At 43.0% G+C, this 19,560-nt stretch overlaps 2 protein-coding genes across 4 annotated transcripts in view; one reads left to right on the top strand and one right to left on the bottom strand.

Moving 5' to 3' along the window:
- Nucleotides 1–2,150: 2,150 nt before the first annotated feature.
- On the top strand, nt 2,151–16,357 carry OAZ2 (ornithine decarboxylase antizyme 2). The gene is given in 6 exon segments (XM_088148491.1): nt 2,151–2,314; nt 9,931–10,006; nt 10,008–10,088; nt 11,300–11,475; nt 13,040–13,125; nt 13,691–16,357. Coding segments are annotated over 6 exon segments (570 nt in total). The 5' UTR covers nt 2,151–2,294; the 3' UTR covers nt 13,822–16,357.
- Nucleotides 15,200–19,560, bottom strand: part of ZNF609 (zinc finger protein 609) — an 87,356-nt gene continuing 82,995 nt past the window's right edge. For all 3 annotated transcript variants that reach the window (XM_088148488.1, XM_088148489.1, XM_088148490.1), the window contains one exon: nt 15,200–19,310. The gene's annotated coding sequence lies outside the window, so the exon portion shown is untranslated. The remainder of the gene's footprint in view (nt 19,311–19,560) is intronic.

The raw sequence follows: 19,560 nt of genomic DNA, 5'->3' as shown, positions 1-19,560 counted from the left end.
AAATTGTGGGGGAGGAGGGGGCTTGGAATGACAGCAATTGGCTTCTTTGGACTTGGGTTACAAATGACTTTGACTTCCCCCAAAGCAAGCTGTGGTTGGTTGAGGGAAAGTCACAGCAAAGTAACACTGCCATACAAACTGATAGTACTTGGAATACGGGCTGGGTTCACGCATAAACCACAGCTGAACAAACCATGGTGTCACGTGTGAATGCAGTCACACACTGTACTAAGATGAAATATGGTTGGTTTGGTGTAGTAATGAAGGGGCTGACCTAGAAACCAGAGATGGTGAGTTCTAATCCTGCCTTAGGCATGAAAGCTGGTTGGGTGATGCTGGGCCAGTACCGCTCTCTCAGCCCAACCCACCTCGCAGGGTTGTTGTGGGGAAAAGAAGAGGAAGGAGTTCTAGGATGTGTGCCACCTTGAGTTTTATATAAAAAAGGCAGGATAACAACCTAATCTAATAATAATAATAACTTGGCCCTCCAGATCTGGGCTGTGAAAATCAAGATGACCTCAAGGTGTCAGGAAAGAACCACCATCTTTGCTGCCATTTCTTGGCCATTGTGGATTGTAAATCATAGTTTATGACTCGGTATAATGTGTGAACCCAGACATACTGGCTTAACAATGATTAAATAAACCATTTAATGAATTTAGTTCAAGGCAAGCAACCTGAGTCCTCAAGGTTACACATGGCACTGATTTCTCTTTTAGCTTAGAGAACGCTTTTCTGTGCAACATACATAAATAACAGGCCAAGCTTCAATCTCACCATTGTGGCTGCCATTTTGACTGTTACCCTATAGCCTGACCCGAGCCAGATGGTCAGAGGCACATCTTCCTTAGCTGGCTAGGGAATTCTGGGAGTTGAAGTCCACACATCTTAAAGTTGCCAAGGTTGAGAAACACTGCTCTATAATCACCTCTGGTTCTAAAGCTGGAAAAAGGCAACAAAAATCGACAAATGATATTCTTAATAAAGGTAGTCCACCTACAGTTACAACGGTGAAGAAAAAGTAACTTTCTGACCAATCCTTGCATTTACAACATTCGCAGGTCTGGAAAGGAAAGGAAAGCTGAAGTAAGATCATAAGTACAGTTGTGGTTTCACTTAGCGACCGCTTTGCTTAGCAACCAAGTTGCCAGTCCCAATTGTGGTCGCTAAACAAGGATTGCCTGTAAATAGAAAATTGACTGGGAACAAGGCTGAGATGTTTGAGCAAACAAGGAGGAAAGAACCTAGCTGAGAGGGCCATGAGGCTGAACTATGGGAGACTCAGGAAGAGAATAAGATGTAAATTCCCTGGAAGTCAACGGGCACAAAACAGAACCTCATTGTGTCCCCAACAGAGCCTCCTGGCTAATTCAGAACGGGGTTCTTCCCTGGCCTCAGTGTATTTTGGGCGACAACTGCCATCCTCCGAAGCCCCTGGGATATATACTGCTGGGCCGAGGAGGCTCCGGTCCCAAATTTCTGGAGAAGGCGGCTGGATCAGTGAAGACGGAGGTCCCCGGGTCAGGGTTGGTGGTCTTGAGGAGGAGCCGCTGAGGGAGGCGGAGAAGCGAGCCAAAAAGCTCTAACGAGAAGAGAACCAAACAGTAAGAACCACAACGAAAAGCAACGATCCCAAGGTCGTTGAGGCGCCATCGCAGGGAAACTGGTGTAAAATATATGAAGTACTCCTGAAGAATATTATCCTTAATCCTGTTTAAGATACGAGAATACCATAATCAGCACAGCGCGGGACGCAGCCCAGAGGAAGGTCGTTTACTCCCACTTTATTCTTCTCGCATTGATATGATTTGATAAATAATAATTATTTAAATACATATATAAACACACACACACACAACCAAATATAAACACACACACGTATATATACACACTATATATATATATTTACACACACGTGCACATGCACACAAATATAAACACACACATATTGGAAAATACCTGCCCGCCGCCTCAGTCCGGCGCTCCCCGCGCCGCCTGCGCAATACTCCCGGGAGGCGGAGCTTCCGCTGCTGCCACCGCCTCCGCTGCGTGCCCCCCCCGCGTCTTTGTTTCGAGCGGCCTGTTTCCCAGGCAGCCTGGCGGCGGGAGGGGGCGCGGTTATGCAGATGAGTAACGGGGCGGGCGGCGGCGGCGGCGGCGGCGGCATCATCACAGGCGGCGGCTCGCGCTCTCGGTTCGTTCGCCAGCCCAGTCGGTCGGAGTTCGGCGCGCGCTCGCCCAGGGAGGAGCTGCTGTGAGGGCCGAGGGCGAGCGCCTCCTCCCGACCCCCGAGGATGATAAACACCCAGGACAGGTACGGGGGTGGGGGCGGAGGCCGAGGCCTACCTCCCCCCGCCGCCCCTCAGCGCGGGGGGGTCCACGGGCAGGGCCCAACGCTGGAAACCGGGGAGCAGGAGGAGGGAGAAAGGGCGGCAGAGCGGAGGCTGGAAAAAGGGGTGGGGGCAAAGGGGGTCGCTGCTGGGTTGGGGGGGAGGAAGGTCCCTGCCCATCCCGCGGGCCTTTTTCCCCACTGGGGGGCTTTTTGCACGAAGCAAAAGAGAAAAAAAGGGGGGGGAGAGGAAACAAAAACAACAGCAGCGGCAGCAGGCCGGAGGGGGCGGGGCGGCGCTGCTGCTCCTCGGCACGTCCACACCGCCCGGGGGGGCGGCGGGGGGGCGGGGTGGGGCGGGGGCTCCCCTCCACTTCTTCGGAGCTGGAGCCTCTGAAGGGGCTGCCCCCCGTTCTCTTTGCCAGCTGGGAGCGCGGGGGCACGCACACGTACGTGCCCGCGTGTTCCAAAGCCTTCACTTCGGCTGCCCTCCCCCGTCGCCCGGGTGGTCGCCCACGGCCTTTCGAAGAACCAGGCTTCTTCGGCGGCAAAACTGCCTTGGGCCCTTCTGGGCAGCGGGGGGCTTCTGGAGACGAGGATCGAGCTCAGGTCCGTTCAGTTTCGCGGAAGCATCAGGTGTTCCCGTGGAAGGGAGGGGTGGGTGGGTGGAAGGAAATCCCCGGCTTTGCTAACAAAGAAACGCGTCTGGGGAAAAGGGGGAGCGAACGGGGCCGCCGCTCCGGGCGCCCCGGGCCTTCCTCTGTGAAGATCAAGACACCGGGGCAGGGCTGGGTCGCAGGAGTGACCGGATAGCCCTGCAGCCGGGGTCCGAGGACTGGACGGTGGCTCCCCAGGAGGAGCGTCGTGGAAATCAACTTGGATGACCTAAGGAAGATGACCGTCTGGCTCGGGTCAAGAACTTGTTTATTGCGTTAGAACAGGTCCGAGGGCCTAGTTTTTATTGTTAAACAGTTGGGAAGTCTCTTGGGATCTAGAAGTAGTTCTTGTCAACCTTCTTTCCGCCTGTAAATTAAAGGACTGATGCCTCAGTGTGTTCTTGGCAGGTGCCCCTGGGGTTGTCCCCAAGAGCAGTGGTCCTGGAGTCACTGTTGGGGCTTGATGGAGAAACCTGGTTTCCCTAAGGTATAATAGATAATATTACTATGCAAAAAGAATTATTCCCCAATGCTGGGGTCATTATATTGGCATTGATAATAGCTGGTGTACGGGAGGGTTTTTGAAAAGTCTGCTCTGTCTTCTGTGCTAAGAAGATAAAAGATGGGCTGTGTTTTGAAGTTGGCTCTATTTTCTAGTTTCTGTGAGAATAGCTCTTCCTCTGACCTACCTTTTTCCTACGATAAAGTGGTCATAATTAGAACCATGATTGTACATGCAGTTGCTAATGCTCCCAGAAGTGGGTTGACTGATGGTGTTCCGTACCATGGTCTAAACTCCTGATGGAAGTCACCTGCAAGTCACCATTATACTGGGGACAAATGGAAGGGAGCTGTCACCTGGGTGGAGAAAAAGACAAAATACAGCCATTGTCTGGTTTATTCCCTCTACACTCCTACGACATTTGCAATTGAAAGGATGAGGTTTGCGAAGAGGAGGTGGTGGTTTGAACTGAATTCCAGGAAGCAGAGCAGTTTCATGTTATGGTGATTAGCCTTCCTCCAATATGGTAATTCATGCATTGTGGGGTTTTCTTATATAGTAGTTTGCATTGGACAGAAGCCTATAATTATTTTTGGAAGGTGTTGTACATATTTTCCTTGCATCATGTGGATATCCTAGAAGTGTTTATTTGAAGACAATTTTGGGGGTGGAGGGAAAGTTGTGTCTGTATATAGCTGAAAGTACAATTTCTTTCCTACTATTACTGAACCAAGGCAGAATTCTGTTTGTAGTAGTTGGAGAATTTGAAGGGATACATGCTATTTTAACAGCTAGTTTATGAAAGGAGCTTCTTCAAGCTCAGAACTGAATTTAAAGATCAGATTCACTAAAAAGCTTTCCGCAATAGCTTTTCAGAAACGCAGCTCCTTTTCTTTCAAAACAAAATGTTAATTTCTCCTTAGGAACTGGGTGGCAGAAAGTTTATCTTAACCATAAATGCTTGTGAGTTAGACTTTCACTTTAACTGGCAAACACTATGTTTGAAATGGTTTGCAAAACAGGAAGGCTGTTTATTTACAGTTACTGCAAGGAAGAGTTTCTTCATTTTACTGAAGCCATGAGTAATTGGTGAACTTTAAAAATGAAACACCAAAGCTCTTCTGTATCTGGCCCTAAATTTATCAGAAATATAATGCAGGTCAGAAGATGAGGCTGTGGTTAATTGTTAAATCTGGGTGCTGCCTCCTCATAAAGCTCTTGTCAGGAAAGTTCTTTTTAAATCTACTTAAGACCTTTCGTGTTATGTAAATTGGTGAAGTAATTCCATCTGTCCAGAGGCCTAGCAATCAGGGTGGGAATGATCCTTTTAATGCACACTGTTTATAAACTCCACATAAACTTCCTTGCAAGTGTCCCTCCCTCTTCAGAGCATAAGATCCAACTAATTTTAGATCTATTTCTACTAATAGGTTGGTTGCAAAAACATCAGGTTCAGCACAGCAAGACTTCATTTTATAAAATGTGTTTTTCATGTAACATAGCTCCTTTTTCCTTTGGAGACAGTGGTTGATAACCAGATTTCTTTTAGCCCTACCTATAAAATGCTTGATTTTCTCTGTTTTCTCTGCTGGAAAATACAGAGCTTTAGGAGTTGGAGCTGAAGAGAAAGTTGGGCCATGGAGTTTAACATCTACTCTGTCCAGTGGGTTACATACAATCCTCTGTATTTATCAGGTCTGTTTCCCACGCTGGACATGTGTCTGCAAGGAAATGTATGTAATTCATACTCTTGACATTCAAAAGACTGCACCTTTGTTCTCAGTTCAGAACAGGAAAATATATGCCAGTCAGTATGATGCATGAAATTGGTTTAGTGTGGTGATAATTCTGAATTTTTACACCTGCTTTTCCCAAACTGGTACCTTCTGGATGTATTGGAACTACAGCTTCCAGAATTCCCAGCCAACAAAGCCATTTTCCTCCCTCCCTTCTTCCTTGCTGCCTGCCTGCCTGCCTGCCAGGGTTGACTCCTGGTGACTGCCTGGACTAGTCCTTGCAGTTTTCTTGGCAAGGTTTTTCAGAAGTGGTTTGCCATTGCCTGCTTCCTAGGGCTGAGAGTGTGTGACTGGCTCAAGGTCACTCAGCTGGCTTCGTGCCTCAGGTGGGACTGGAACTCAGTCTCCCGGTTTCCAAGCCTGATACCTTAACCACTACGCCAAACTCTGCTAGTTGAGAATATACTCAGTTCTACTCACAATATATTTAGAAGGCAACAGGATGAGGAAGCCTGCTCTTTGTTATGCATAAATACAGTGTTATTTTTAAAATAGGCAACATTATGCAAAGCACAGAAAGAGTAAGCAGTAGTAAGGAAACTAAAATTGAACTGATGTCAATATCATTCGCTAGACTTCTCTAAACCTTGTAAACCATCCTTGTTTCATACACTGTGCTGCAAAAGCTATGACACATTTTCAGAGTTATGGATCCATTATATCTCGATTGCACAATTAATGTCACCCCTCTGATTGTTCTGAAGGCTGGCTTTATTCTCTCAGCTTTTTCCTGAATAAAGTCTGTACCAATTACTAACTTGCAGACATCGCCTTTGCAATCCCTGTGCAAATAAATGGTGGAAAGGGTGAATTTTTGCAATGCTCACAACAGCACATGGATTTAACTCTCCCATTTTAACTGACTATCCCATAATGAAATCCTACAGTGAAATATTTACTCTGTTGAATCCTGGTTTGTTTTTCTGAAATCTTTGCAAGATCTGTTACCTTGTCTTTTCTTTCTTAGCAGATTGAAACATACCCTAATAGCACATTATGGGCATTATTACGGAATGGAAGAGCTTAACTGTAATATGTATATATATATATGTATGTATGTATGTATGTATGTAATATATATATATATATATATTACAGTTAAGCTCTTCCATTCCGTAATAATGCCCATAATGTATATAATATTTTTATATATATATAAAATATATAAATAAAAAACCACCCTTGAAAATGAGTTCACTTTTATATATACACCAATGGTGATTGTGGTGTAATGAAAAAACCTTGTACACTTGACAATGTTTCTTATACTATAAGGCTGCTAAGCTTAACATTCAAAACGTTCCTAGATGTAGTCTGTATCAGGACAAATTCTGTGACATTCAGAGATGATCGGTGGAATCTGACGGTATTTTGCAGACTGTTGCAGAACAGAATCAGATGCCTTTGGATACAGCTTTGTCCTCTTCTCAGTTGAGTATGGTGGGATTAGTCAGTCTATAATCTGATTTTGTGTTTCTAAAGGAGGCATACTGAATCTTGTACCATTTGAACTAGGGGGTAGAGATTTTGGGAGGGTTCTGTATTCGCTATTAGGCTGAAGTTTTCCACAAATGTAATCTCCTGTCAGTTGATGGTATCTGGTGTGTGTGTGTGTGTGTCTATATCTATCTTGTGAGCAATCTTTGGGGCAATTTTTCATTTTATTATGCCCCTCTGATTCAATTGTTTAAGCTTTGCTGGCTTGCAGGAGCCTTAGAACTGCTCCCCCTTATTTTACAACATGGGACCTTTAGTAAAGCTACATTAAAAAAAAAAAAAAGCTTCTATATCAGATATGCTAACACTTGGTTACAGTGGTGATAGGGGTACTGTTGCAAGATCTGAAAGCCCAGATTGGGGACAGATCATCCTGGAGAAGATCTATCTTTGTGGTTGCTAAAAGTTATCACTGACTTGGTGGCGCATAAACAGTATATCAGATGACAGTTTAATTACCGTATGGGATTAAGCTGTCTAATACGATATCCAAATATAGCAAAATTAAGATTATTCTTTATCTTAGCTATTGGAGTATGGAACAGGTTTTTTTAAAGGCATAAATGTTTATAATTTTTTTCAATTCTAGTACCTTGAGAAAAAGGATTGAAAAGTAGTCAGAGTAGACAAAAATGGCTGGATTAAGGGCACTAAGTACTACGTAAATTTAGATTAGGTGCAAACAATAATTACCTTTTTCAGAGATGGGGAAATAAAGTCAAATGTAACATTCCCGTGTCTGGTCTGTGCCAGATAAGTTTTGCAGAGCTCTTAGTGGAATGTAAAATGTTTTCTTGCCCAGAAAAAGTGTACTAAATGGATCAGCCATACAAACCTTTATAGCCTTTTTCTGATTATGTATTGTGAATATCAATTCTAAGAGATATGTAATCTGTATGAAGCTATACAAGTAAAATGCAGATTAGCTATTGCTTATGTGCTGGTTTATGACATTCATAGTGTTTTGTCTCTTTACTGAACCATTAAGAATCACATGGTAAAAGCACAGAAATTTGTATTGAGCAAAAAGCAAAGAATTCAGCATGCTAAGAACCGAAATTTTTCTAGTCTCTAATGTGTTTCTGAAGGGAGCTTTCCCAAAGGTTGTAGCACTTATTTGCTTTAGAGTAGAACAGAGTGGATGGTAGATCAGAATCTACCAGTAGATCTCCCTATGGCTTGCAGTAGGCAACTCTGACTTCTAACCATGTAACAGTAAAAAAAAAAGCCATTTTACATTTATATTGCTTATAAGAAAACATGGAGAAATTAAGAATCCTAGATGTTTTTTTGTTTAGAGGGAATGTGACCTTTTGTATGAAACAAGCTAATGCGTGTATCCTTTACACAAGTTCTGGCTTGTTGATCGTAAGATTCTGGATTTTTTTAAAGGTAGGAGTTCGTTAAAATAGAAGTACCTGTCCTTATCTGGGAGAAGCATGTCATTCTGGGAAATAATACAGAAAAGTTCAGCTTTCCTTGGTACAAAATTATTTTTTCTTGGGCATCATTACAGATGGACCTGACACAGAGATGCCTGGAAGAATGAACTACTTCCTATTGCTGCTGCTGGCGATCTTGATTTTCATTGCTACACTTGATTATTCAAGCTTCCTCCAGCAGCAATAATGCTGTATTGTTGAATGGAGAAAACAAGCACATCTGCCAGCTGTATTGGAGGCCAAAAGGGGGAAGGGAGGAGAGGAGAAACATAGCCAAGCCTTTTGCTTTACCAGTCTCTGCCAGACACCAGCATGAAAGAAGAGCTGTTTTTCAGTTAATTATTGCAGTGAATATGGATGATGAAGACAGGCCAAGTTAATGTATACAAACTCTCTTGCTAGCACCCTTAGTTGCAGCTGCCTAGCATCACTAAATGGGCAGAATGAACTTGGGATAAAAAAACCTGACTTTTTGTTATGAACAAGCTGCTTGACTTCCAAGTTAACACTCAGTTGGGTGTTACTGTCTATTTAATTGTGTTCCATTAGAGGTAGTTGAGTCTACTAAATAATAGCTTCAGTTTTGAAAATAGTACTAGCCCACTTATGAGAGGATTGTCTTTTCTTGTCTCAATATGTTTAATCCAGGTGCTCTGTTTAGGCCAGTGTTTCTCAACCGTGGCAACTTTAAGATATGTGAAATTCAACTCCCAGAATTCCCATGGCTGGCTGGGGAATTCTGGGAGTTGAAGTTCACACATCTTAAAGTTGCCAAGGTTGAGAAACACTAGTTTAGGCAGTGAAGTATGTGCAACTTGTTTTAGCACAGATGTGTGTGAACTGGTTTGGAGGCTGTCGGAGAGAAAATGGCCATAAAATGATACCACTTTCATCTGAGATTCTGCTTGTTTTCTATACAGTTTAGAAAATATACCATGACTTTGCAAGTGTCTTCTTAAAATGTCTTTAAAAACATTTCTAGTTCTTGGTGAAAGCAACATTGTTTTTCACATGGAACTCAGTTATGAAATAAGCGATGTTGTATACTCTTGTATTTCAGCTAGTCTTGTGGCCTATTGGGAAAATGGGAATTATGTTTTTTACAGAACGTCAGTACAGCCAAAAATGTGTGTGTCTGCACCAATACAAGGAGCTGTTGTAGCCAGCTCCACCTGTGTAGTTATTAGATGGAGTCTTAAATAGGTTGAGACAGGTGTGGTATGGGAGGGACAGTATTAATAGGTATTGTATCTTCGCTGCCAGATTGAGATTTCACCTTAAACCAGTACAAGGCTATAATTAAAATATGATAATCAAAAGCATGAGACGAATGCAGCATAGGACACATAGCATGAACATTGCTTGCTCACAGCATATATGTGGGTGGCACCATTGCATAAATATTAAAATGATATATTGCAAGGTTGAACCCAGCAACCTTAACGTTCTTCTTCTGGAAAGTATGAAACCAAACACTTCTTTTTCGAGATCTTGCTGCTCTGTTATTTGTTGAAGAATGCCTACTGGTCTAATCACATACTTCTGGCGATCTGGACCTTTTGCCAGTAGAAAAATTGATTGTGCCTACTGTCTCCTGCGGGATCCTCTTTTGTTCGATAGTGGCTAACCACAAGTATGTTGTGCTCTTGCGTGCCGTCTGAATCCTGCTGGGGCTTGTGGTTCTCACCTTGTGCTCTTTCTCTTCCAGGAGTATCTTACCTTTGAGTAACTGCCCCCAGGTACCGTGCTGCAGGCACATTGTTCCAGGGCCTCTGTGGTGCTCCTGATGCCCCTCACCCACTGTCGAAGATCCCCGGTGGGCGAGGGGTTGGCAGGGATCCTTCTCTCTCAGCTTTGATATATAAGGTGAGCCTAATTCCACATCTTCTGGACTTCGCTATGAGACAACAGGCTTTTGCTTCATGAGAAGAATCTCCAAGAATGCCGTGAATATTTTTCATTTCTGTGCTCCCAGTTCATAGCGCTGTATAAATCAAGCATGCTGCTTCTGGAAGCTCATTATTTTTGGTCTGGTTTCCTTGGTGATCTTTTTAAATAAGTGACTTCTGGTACTTTTTCTAACACCTGTTAGTGTTAATTGCTTTGCTTCATTTTTTTAAAATAATCCAGCATATGAGAAAATATAACCAAAGGACGCTCTGTGCCAGGTCAGTTGGGATAGATTCCGAGTTCATGTAATGAAGAAAACAACTATGGGTTCCAGTTCTCCCTCCGGGGTGATCTTCAGTAATCATCCAACTGCTCTTCTCCCTGGAGCTCTGTTTCCATAACACTTACAAAGTTAATAACTGAATCATAGGTTAAGTTCCTGAATATCTTATAGCCAGGAAGCAAAAATAATAAGACAAATGGATAATCTTCCACTGATGAAATGGCTGGACAGCGTAGAAGTACCTAGGGATACCTTTACAGGTATTGTCTTGGAGGTGTTTCCTCCTGTGCTAGAGAGGAGGAGAAAGGTCTCTTCTGTTCCTGGAGCATTACTGAGATATTATAAATACAAGATTTAGATACCCTGTTAGAATGAACATTACTGTGAGGCTTAGAGTTGAATTGCATTCTGGATTGATTGGTAAGAACCAAAATATGTAAAGGCCAAGTTTTTTTCTTTTTCTAAAGCTGCTTTACAGTTGGTTTCTAGTTCCTGTCTTGCATAAAGTATAAAATAGAGCAGCTATCAAGTGACTCTGCTGGTAAAGAGAAAGAAAGAGAATATCTCTGCAATTTGTGAATGCCGATTTGTCCAAAACCATTTCTGTTAGTTGTTGGTATAATTGTTTTTTAAGATGTGTGAATTCTGTTAGAAGCTGATAATTTGTTTGAATGAATTGGGGTACATAGGGGAGATTGCTCAGGAGGCAAGACTGATTTGTTAAATGTACTCAGTTGGTAATTGAGTACAGTCTGAGTTAAAGCATTATGATTGTTCTTTCAGAAGCAGAAGCACTGGCTGGTGTCAGTTCCCATAGCAATGAGGAATCAAAGAACTTACTGCTCTTTATTTGCTGTTCCTGTGGTTCTAATACTTGAAAAATGTTTTTTTCTTTCTTAAAAAGGATGAGAAGCTCACTGTTAACCAAGATCTTCCAGTGCATGATGGGAAACCACATATTGTCCACTTCCAGTACAAAGTTACGGAAGTAAAGATCTCCTCCTGGGATGCAGTGCTATCCAATCAGAGTCTTTTTGTGGAAATCCCTGATGGCTTATTAGCTGATGGGAGCAAAGAAGGGTAAGTAAGACGTGAGCAACAGTTGGCTTTTTTCTTCAAATTTCTATTGGATGAGAATGCTGGGTCAATTACTGTCATTGTATTGGTTAGCATTTTAATATACATAGGTGAGAAGAATGGTAGCTGTGAAAAAGTAATAAAGGGCACCTCAAAACTTAAGTATACTTGTCCCACTTTAGAATGTCTCCAACAGGTTTTCCAAATCACAAATGGTGTTAACTTCCATTTGCTGGAAAAATAAAAAAAAATTAATTTATTATTATCAATGTGGAGCCTGCAAACTTTATTTCAGAAGGGTTCTGCAAGTTATCCATGTGGACCTTTGGCATTTTTTCTGGCAGCCTGCTTGTCAGGGAGGGGAGAAAAAAGGGGTGATAGCAGGAGGAGAAGGACAGAGCATGCAACTGTCCCAAGGAACATAGTCATCAGTAGGGAAAGATTGTCCACTCCTGACTTCTCCTACAAGTGGTACAGAGATCTCTCTCCTTCTTTAAGGTCCTAGTATTTTGAACATGGGGGAAGCCATTGTGCTGCCAATGCATAACTGATTTGCTGTCAAAAGAAGCTCACGCTGTACATTTTACCTTTGGACTAAACTGGCCTGGGTGTTTCATTTATAAAAATGCTTCAGCTAGCTTATTCTTTCCTTTTACCATCATTCTTTGATGACTGCATTTCCCCTGTCAGCATGGTTTAAGTACAATTGCATAACTGATTAATTATAGCTAGCTAAAATAAGCAGCTTGGAAGTTATAATTAAAATGGAGGTTAACAAAATCCCTTCTAAGTTAAACTCCGCTGCTGCTTTCCACCTCTGATTAAAACCTTGTTTATGTGCTACTCACTTGATCAGTAGCAAGGTACCCTTGACCAAGCAGAAAAGCAGTTTGTCCTGTGTCAGGTAGTTTTTATAGGTCTATTAAATGGATAACCTGAAAACTGCCTGTAATGTGACCCTGTTCACTAACGTATGCAATACAGAGGATTGTTGTAGCTATGTATTTGTTCAACACTACCTGCAAAAATGATGCAGATTATGTGGGCAATAGGTCCCTTTGCATCCTCCAAGGTTATGGACTATACATCTCATAGCCCACTGCCTCTGTGTTGGATGTAGCTTGTAGAAATTAAAACAACTGCAGAGCACCACCCTGCCTCTCACTGAGATACACATCCCATAGGAAGACTTTTGTGGTAACACTGTCTTTTGGTGTTCAAATGCAATTAGTTGATTAACTTTTCCAAACTTTACATCTGAACCTCAGCACTTGAATGTCCCCATTTCCTCTTCAGAGTTCTGTTTTACACAGCTGTACTTTGTGTGTTGTCTCCTGCCGTGCAAATACCCACTAAGCAATCATGCTTGGTTAGTATCTTGACCGACTTTCCCTTCCCACGTACTGTGCAGCCTATTTTCCTTGGCACACCTCTTTGATTATCTGTGCCGAAACCGGAGGAATGATTGCAGGCACAGGCCATCTGAGATGAACATGAATGCAATTAATGTAAAGAATTACTTAGGGATGTGCTGAGTATAACCTGCTGTTTTCTCCCATCCTGTCAGATTATTAGCGCTGTTAGAATTTGCTGAAGAGAAAATGAAAGCAAGTTATGTCTTTATTTGCTTTCGAAAAAGCAGAGAAGACAGAGGTGAGTGCTTTCAATCCCTCATTCTCCTCTCTGCAAACAAACTGCTAAGTGCCCAAAGAGGGTCTCACTTAGAGCATCTTGTGGGGGTGGCTTTTCTCCTTCCAGTTGAGTATAATGATTTTTAAGTATCTATTGCTAGCATAATTTTCTGTCTCCCTAAACCTCTGTGATACAAAGTAGGGCTACCAGATTGGCGTGTCTGCTGAATGGCAATCAAGAGTTAGGTAGTATACAGCTCTCCTGACATGGCTATGCCTGATTTTGACCATTTGCAGCCCTCATCACCATCACACCAAACTTGCCTTTGTTCATAATATGACTTTGATTGTTTGATTGAACAGCTTATATTAGGGCCAGTAACTACCCAATCATCTTGCAACACAGGAAGGAAAAATTGGAAGGGCTACAGAAAAGTTATACAAAGAAAGGATAGCACTGGATTCAGAAATCTTAACAGAATGGAACAGTTGAGTTGTGCCATATATAAAGAGAAATTCAAGGCATTTGCTTTAGATGTAAACAAATCTATGCATTGATCTGATATTGTACATTTTCTTCTTTACAGCTCCGTTACTGAAGACATTCAGTTTTTTGGGTTTTGAAATTGTGAGGCCTGGTCATCCTTGTGTCCCATCAAGGCCAGATGTGTTGTTCATGGTATACCCCCTGGATCAGGTCTCTTCTGATGATGATTAGACCTAGTGCAGCATTTCAGTGGGGCCTGGACATGCTTCAAGGACGAGAGGGGGCTAAAACGCCTCTTCTGAGGAAAGGGAAAACAAAATTCTTCTGGACTGAAACTGCATTTCTTATTGTTAGAGTGACCTGTATATCTTCTGAGTTGACTTTTCCATTGAAATGTGTTACCTAGCGAATAATATAAAGTCTGCACATGTAATTGCACAATAGTAAATGGAAGGTAAATGGAGCTCTGTGGCCCGCTTTAAGCCTAGTGGAGACATCCTGTCCAGCCACTTGGTGGCTGTGGAGCCCACAGATGAAGAGAGGGAAAAGCCTCAATTACTTGTTACATTCATGTTGGGCTATCTATTAATTTGGTTATTTGGCTTTCATTTTAAATGCATATTTATATGCTCACTCAGACTCTTAAGCAGGGGAATGTTTTGAGTGTGGAAATATGAGGAACATTAGCATTTTTTGGCAAACAGATGATGGTACCACTGGGTAATCAATACTCTGGGGTTCTGAGAAACTGTCCTCTTTCTGGCTTTTTTATTAGGCTAGTATTAACTCTGCATTAGTGCAACTTCATTTAAAAGAGGGGAGCGAAACAAACGTGTGAATCTGGCCTTGCTTCTGAGAGAACCTGAACTGCATCACCGTCCCTCTCAAAAGGATCAGGGCAGCCTTGTGTCCAACACAGTATCGTATGGCAAAATGGGGACAGGGCCAGTCAAATCAAGCCTTCCTTTCCTTTAGGAGGAAATGTCAAGTCCACACCTCTGTTACTTACAAAGTCTATGGATTACAGGATCTTTATAGGCAACTTAATTTAACAATTAGTCTTCAATCTATGCATTCTCAAAATGCACTGGAAACTTTCCCTAAAAGTAATTCACATGATTGGAATTTCATGCCCTCCTCCCTTCAAACGCCTCCTCTGGCTATTAGATTACTGCTATCCTGCTCACCTTTAACAGCCAGTTCCTTCAAACTTCATTCACAATACTAAAACTCTTCTTGTCTATTTACTGATGTTATTCAAAGCACTTTTCACTTCGAGGCATTAATTTTAATCTTCTGCCTCATCAGTGCAAAATACAAGCTGCCTGACTATCACAGAAGGGAAACCCTACATAGCCTATGGGGGCATGATAAGCTTCCTCTTTGGTCAGATAGTTGCAATTTCTGCTTAGCTTCCAGTTACAGATTGTGGGTATCTTGATTTGTCTCGCTAAGCTTTAGGACAAAAATGAGCAGTTATTTTTTAGCCTTACCATTAAGGGTCTGTTGATTGGAGGAGGGGACTATCTAATTCCAGACTCTTGGCAGGTTTTTGGGGAAAAAAGCAACATAGGACTGATGCCATGGAGATAAAATAAAACTATCTGTGTCCTCTCACAATTTTCACTTGTAAAATGTTAGATCTCACAACTGTAGGCTTGAATATTAGCCATACGCTGAAAATTTATTGGGCTGACAACTGGCACTATTAATATTGGAAGGGAAGATCCAACTTCTTACATAGGTTTATGATTTAGGGTTACCTGGCTGTTTGATAAGCAATTTCATCTGCACTGTCTAGTTAATGGAAAACTTGTGACATGAGAGAATCAGCATCTCCTTTACCAAAGAGCTGTATGCCACTTGGACAGACTACCACTAGGTAAAACTGGGTTCTACATTCACCATACTTTTTATAATCTAGGCGGATATGGCTACTTAAATTTCTTAAACTGTATTTAGACAATTTTCAAATGTGTTACCCCTGCAAGTTAGGACATCTAAAATGGAGCCTAACCATTTGAAATGAGTTCTGCTTGCTTTATTGGGTGTGCTTTGTCTTTGGTTGCTTTGAATGATACATAAAACCAACAATATGACTACTGTTTGTGGAAACAAGCATAGGCCAGCTAGATCCTGAATTACATTGGCCTCTTAATTTTAAAATGTATGTGCTTATCAATTTTCAGAGTTCTACCCAATATAAAAGAATTGTGGCCTTTTTAATTTAAGCTTGATAATGTTTCCATTTTCTTTTGCTCCAATGCATTATAAGAAGTGCTTTCAGCAAGTAGATTCTGTTGTCCAACTCATCTTTGAGTTAGATCTATAGGGACAAAACCACACATGAGGACATTTCTACTGAACCCAGGAAATATCAGTCCAATGAAATTCAGAGTCTTTGACCAAGGACTATTCAAAATGCAATTTTTGAGGAAAAGGGGGAAATTTAACTTCCTCTCCTCAGTGAAGCTGTTTGCCCCAAGTATACTTAATTACAAGTAAGCTTACCCTATCTAGGAAGGTTCATATTTGGCAGAGAATAAAAATATTCACTAGTACTACCAAATTCTCTTCCCCTCATTTGTTATTTATCTCATCCTGTGGAGAAACAAGAAACCTCATTTAGACAGACTTTTGCTAAATTTAAATTTTAGCCATAATGATACCCAATTTGCAGAATAGGGTTGATACTCATGAATATTCTTAGCTTGTTATGGCTTCCTTGAAGTTGGTATTAGATGGGTCAATAAAATATCCTATAGTGCCTTGGTCCAAAAGCCTTTTTTGGGAGGGTTCGGGAGACAGACATGCCCTATTAACCTAGCACAGGTTTCTTTACTTTTTTGCTCTTTGCTTATGACCTATGTTAAAAGCCATGCAACAACTGAAGTCTTTACATTAAAGACGGAAGAAATGTCACCTATTATTCAGTTGTCAGGCACATCCTCAGACTGCCTTATTACCCAAAGAGCTGAAATCAAGACCCATCATTCCTATCGTGCAGTCCTATTTATCTGTAGAACATCACTGGAAAGGGCCAAACATTAAATTATTTGCTTTGTGAGATGTAAACATTTGAGGTGGTAGTGTGAAACATTTTTCCACCATTTCCACCCCTGCTCTTTACATTGGCTTATGGTTTCCTCTTGACTATATCTTTGGTTTCAACTCTTCACTCAGGAAGTTTTGCAAAGCGGAAAAATACAACCTAGTGAACAGTAGACTATGAAGAACTGTCTGCTTACTAGACTGATCTAGCTACTCAGGCCAGAATGCTTGACCTCTCTGTATCCTGCACAACTGCAGAAGCAGCTTTGAACCTGAAAGCACATTTCTAGCCCTTATCACAAGTTTGGGGGGTGGACTAATGTTATTTAAATAATTTTTTACACAAATATGACTATCTGTATTTTTTAAAAAAACAACAGCAATACACTAACACCAATACAAACAAAAGGCCGAGGCTTTGCATGCACCCAACAGGGCAAGGATCCTGCTGCTGAGGTAGGGCATTTCTTATACAAATACCTTACCTAGTAAGGTCAGGAGCATAAAGAAAGTTGGGCATGGAAGAGAAGTCAAGCTATTCCTTATCCCATTTACAAGAGCTTGCTACAAAGTGGTGCTTCTGTAAAGGCTCCCCTTTAACTCAAAGTAGATAGCACTGAGGTTTACTCACTGATGCTGCACCTCTTTCCTTGTCACAGATACAGGAGCTGCACAGCTCACATTTTGGCAGTCATATTTTGCGCCTACTTGAGCAATGCATTAACAAAGCCAAGAGAACTGATACTTCATGTCAGATTTTGAACAGTAAACCTAATAGTGAACGTTCTTACAGGACGATATGCTGGTAAGAAAAGGCTGCAACCTCAAAGAAATGTTCTTGCCTTCAAGGTCATCCTGTGATGACCTCTGATCCCCAAACCCAAGTTTGGGTGAGAGAGGTCACAGGACACTAAAGGCAACTCTTGGAAGCCCTCCCTGGAGAAGATCTTGAATGGCAAGTGCCAGAAAGGCGGAGAGGATGCTGCAATTGCTTCCTGAGCCAAAGATCACGGTGTGCTTTAAGACAGTGGGAGCTGCTGTCGAATGAGACTGTGCCAGGAATAAGCAGTCTCTTCTGCCTGCTGCCCGCACCCCCGCCCCCAGCTACTTTTATGAAGCTGCGAGATCTCAAACTGGGAAAGAAAAAAAACCCGACAAATTTCAAACAATTCCTTTTTACAGTATATACAAAGTCCAAGAGGCAGAGAGTGGCCTCGCGCAACATACAGACAGGAACAGAAAGAGCTGGGAACTTGCACTGCTGGGACAGACATACAGCACTCATTCCTTATGAGTCAGCTAGGCAGGGCAAGACCTTGCCCCTTACCATTCCAACCGACAGGTCTGCAGGAAACACGGGCAGAGTTCCAGTCAGAAGTGTCTGTCGAAAACAATGGCAAGGGATGGGGAATGAGAAAGCCGGGCAGCGATCCTGCAATACGCAGAAACAGCCTCTGCTCTGCACAGAAACTAGCAATGTCACCAGCCTGTGGGGCGTTTAGCAGGAGGGAATTGCTTCTCGACCGCTTACCCTCGTAGAAGCCGTAACTGCAGCAGGGTTTGACAGGCAGACAGCCTGTTGCTAGACATACCCTCCTTGCCTCAGCAAGGTCAAACTTGCCTATATTCAAAACCGCAGGGCCTGGGCAGACCTCGCTGCGTTCCATGCAGGGAAGGGATGATTTTGCAGGCATGGGAAATGCCTGAAAATCAAGCAGCCCTGCCAACACAACCTCACTAAGGAAGCAAGGCTTTCTTCCTTTAGGTAAAGGGCTGGGGAAGACGGGTGACACCCTTCAAGCAGAGAGGAGCAACCTGACTGCTGAGCCGCAGCGGAGACCGGACGGAAGCAGGGCCAGCCTGCCCAAAGGCCATATTGTAGGCAGCACTGAGAGGCTGTTTGTGCTGTGGAGCAAAGCAGCTTCTGCTGCTGCAACACACAAGTCCTGCCAGCAGGGAGAGGGGTTAGAAAAACAGCTGGTGGGAGGGCCTTTTAGGGGAGCAGCAGGCCCGAGGCAAAGTGCTACAGAGAAGGTCAGTAACTGTTCCCGACAGAGAAACTTACAGCTGACTCGGGCTCACAGCAGGCCGTGTGGCCTCCGTGCTTCCCCCACAGTTTCCCAGGCCGGCGTGTAAGGCAGGAGAGCCGCCTCTTTCCGGTGCTCTTTGCGAGAGTCCACCTACCTGCTTGTGCCAGGTGACTACTTCTCACCAGTGAAAAATTAAAAAAGAACCCCAAACCCACAATCTGGATGTTCTCTTCACCCAACTCTGGAGTAGCTTCCTTGGCTGCAGCCCAGGAACAAGGGAGCTGTGAGTGGAACTCAGAACTAGCGTGCTCCTCCTCCCCATCATTTTTCCAAAGGTCCTGTGATGTCACTGCTTGGCCCACCATCACCGTCCTCTTTCCCAGAAGAGTTCTGGAAAACAGCCAGTCACCCCAAGTCAGATGAATAAATATTTCGGCAAGTCCCAGCTCCATAACTCACTCATACGGGGCTCAGCATGTGTTCAATGGGGGAGGGGCAGAGTCTGCATCACACTGTGGCAGGACCATCAAGCAGAACAATCAACACCATTCAACTGATGTCTAATGCAGTTTCCAGCGGTTCCTCATGTGAGCCAGTCACATGTCTTGGTACAGCCCAGGTTACCTTATCAGTCATGTCCTATTGGAAAGAGAAGAGGAAGGTCAGCAAACTCAATCTCAGCCGCATGGTGGGGCTAGAGTTTCAGCAGCTCAGGAGGAGGAACTGGAGATCTTGCCCTCCCCAACTGGAGAAACAGGTGGATTCAGAACTAGGAAGTAGGCAGTTCCGTGGTAGAGAACATAAAATACTACAAACAACACTGATCTTACAGTCATTTCCCAATTTCTAATTTTCATTAGAACTAACAGGAGGAAAGCTGGTCATAACT

The sequence above is a fragment of the Python bivittatus genome, unplaced genomic scaffold (assembly GCF_059951505.1).
Source record: "Python bivittatus isolate LINGU-HERP-01145 unplaced genomic scaffold, Pbiv_v1 ctg000530_np1212, whole genome shotgun sequence".
Taxonomy (NCBI): domain Eukaryota; kingdom Metazoa; phylum Chordata; class Lepidosauria; order Squamata; family Pythonidae; genus Python; species Python bivittatus.
This window is presented reverse-complemented; position numbering and strand designations above follow the sequence as displayed.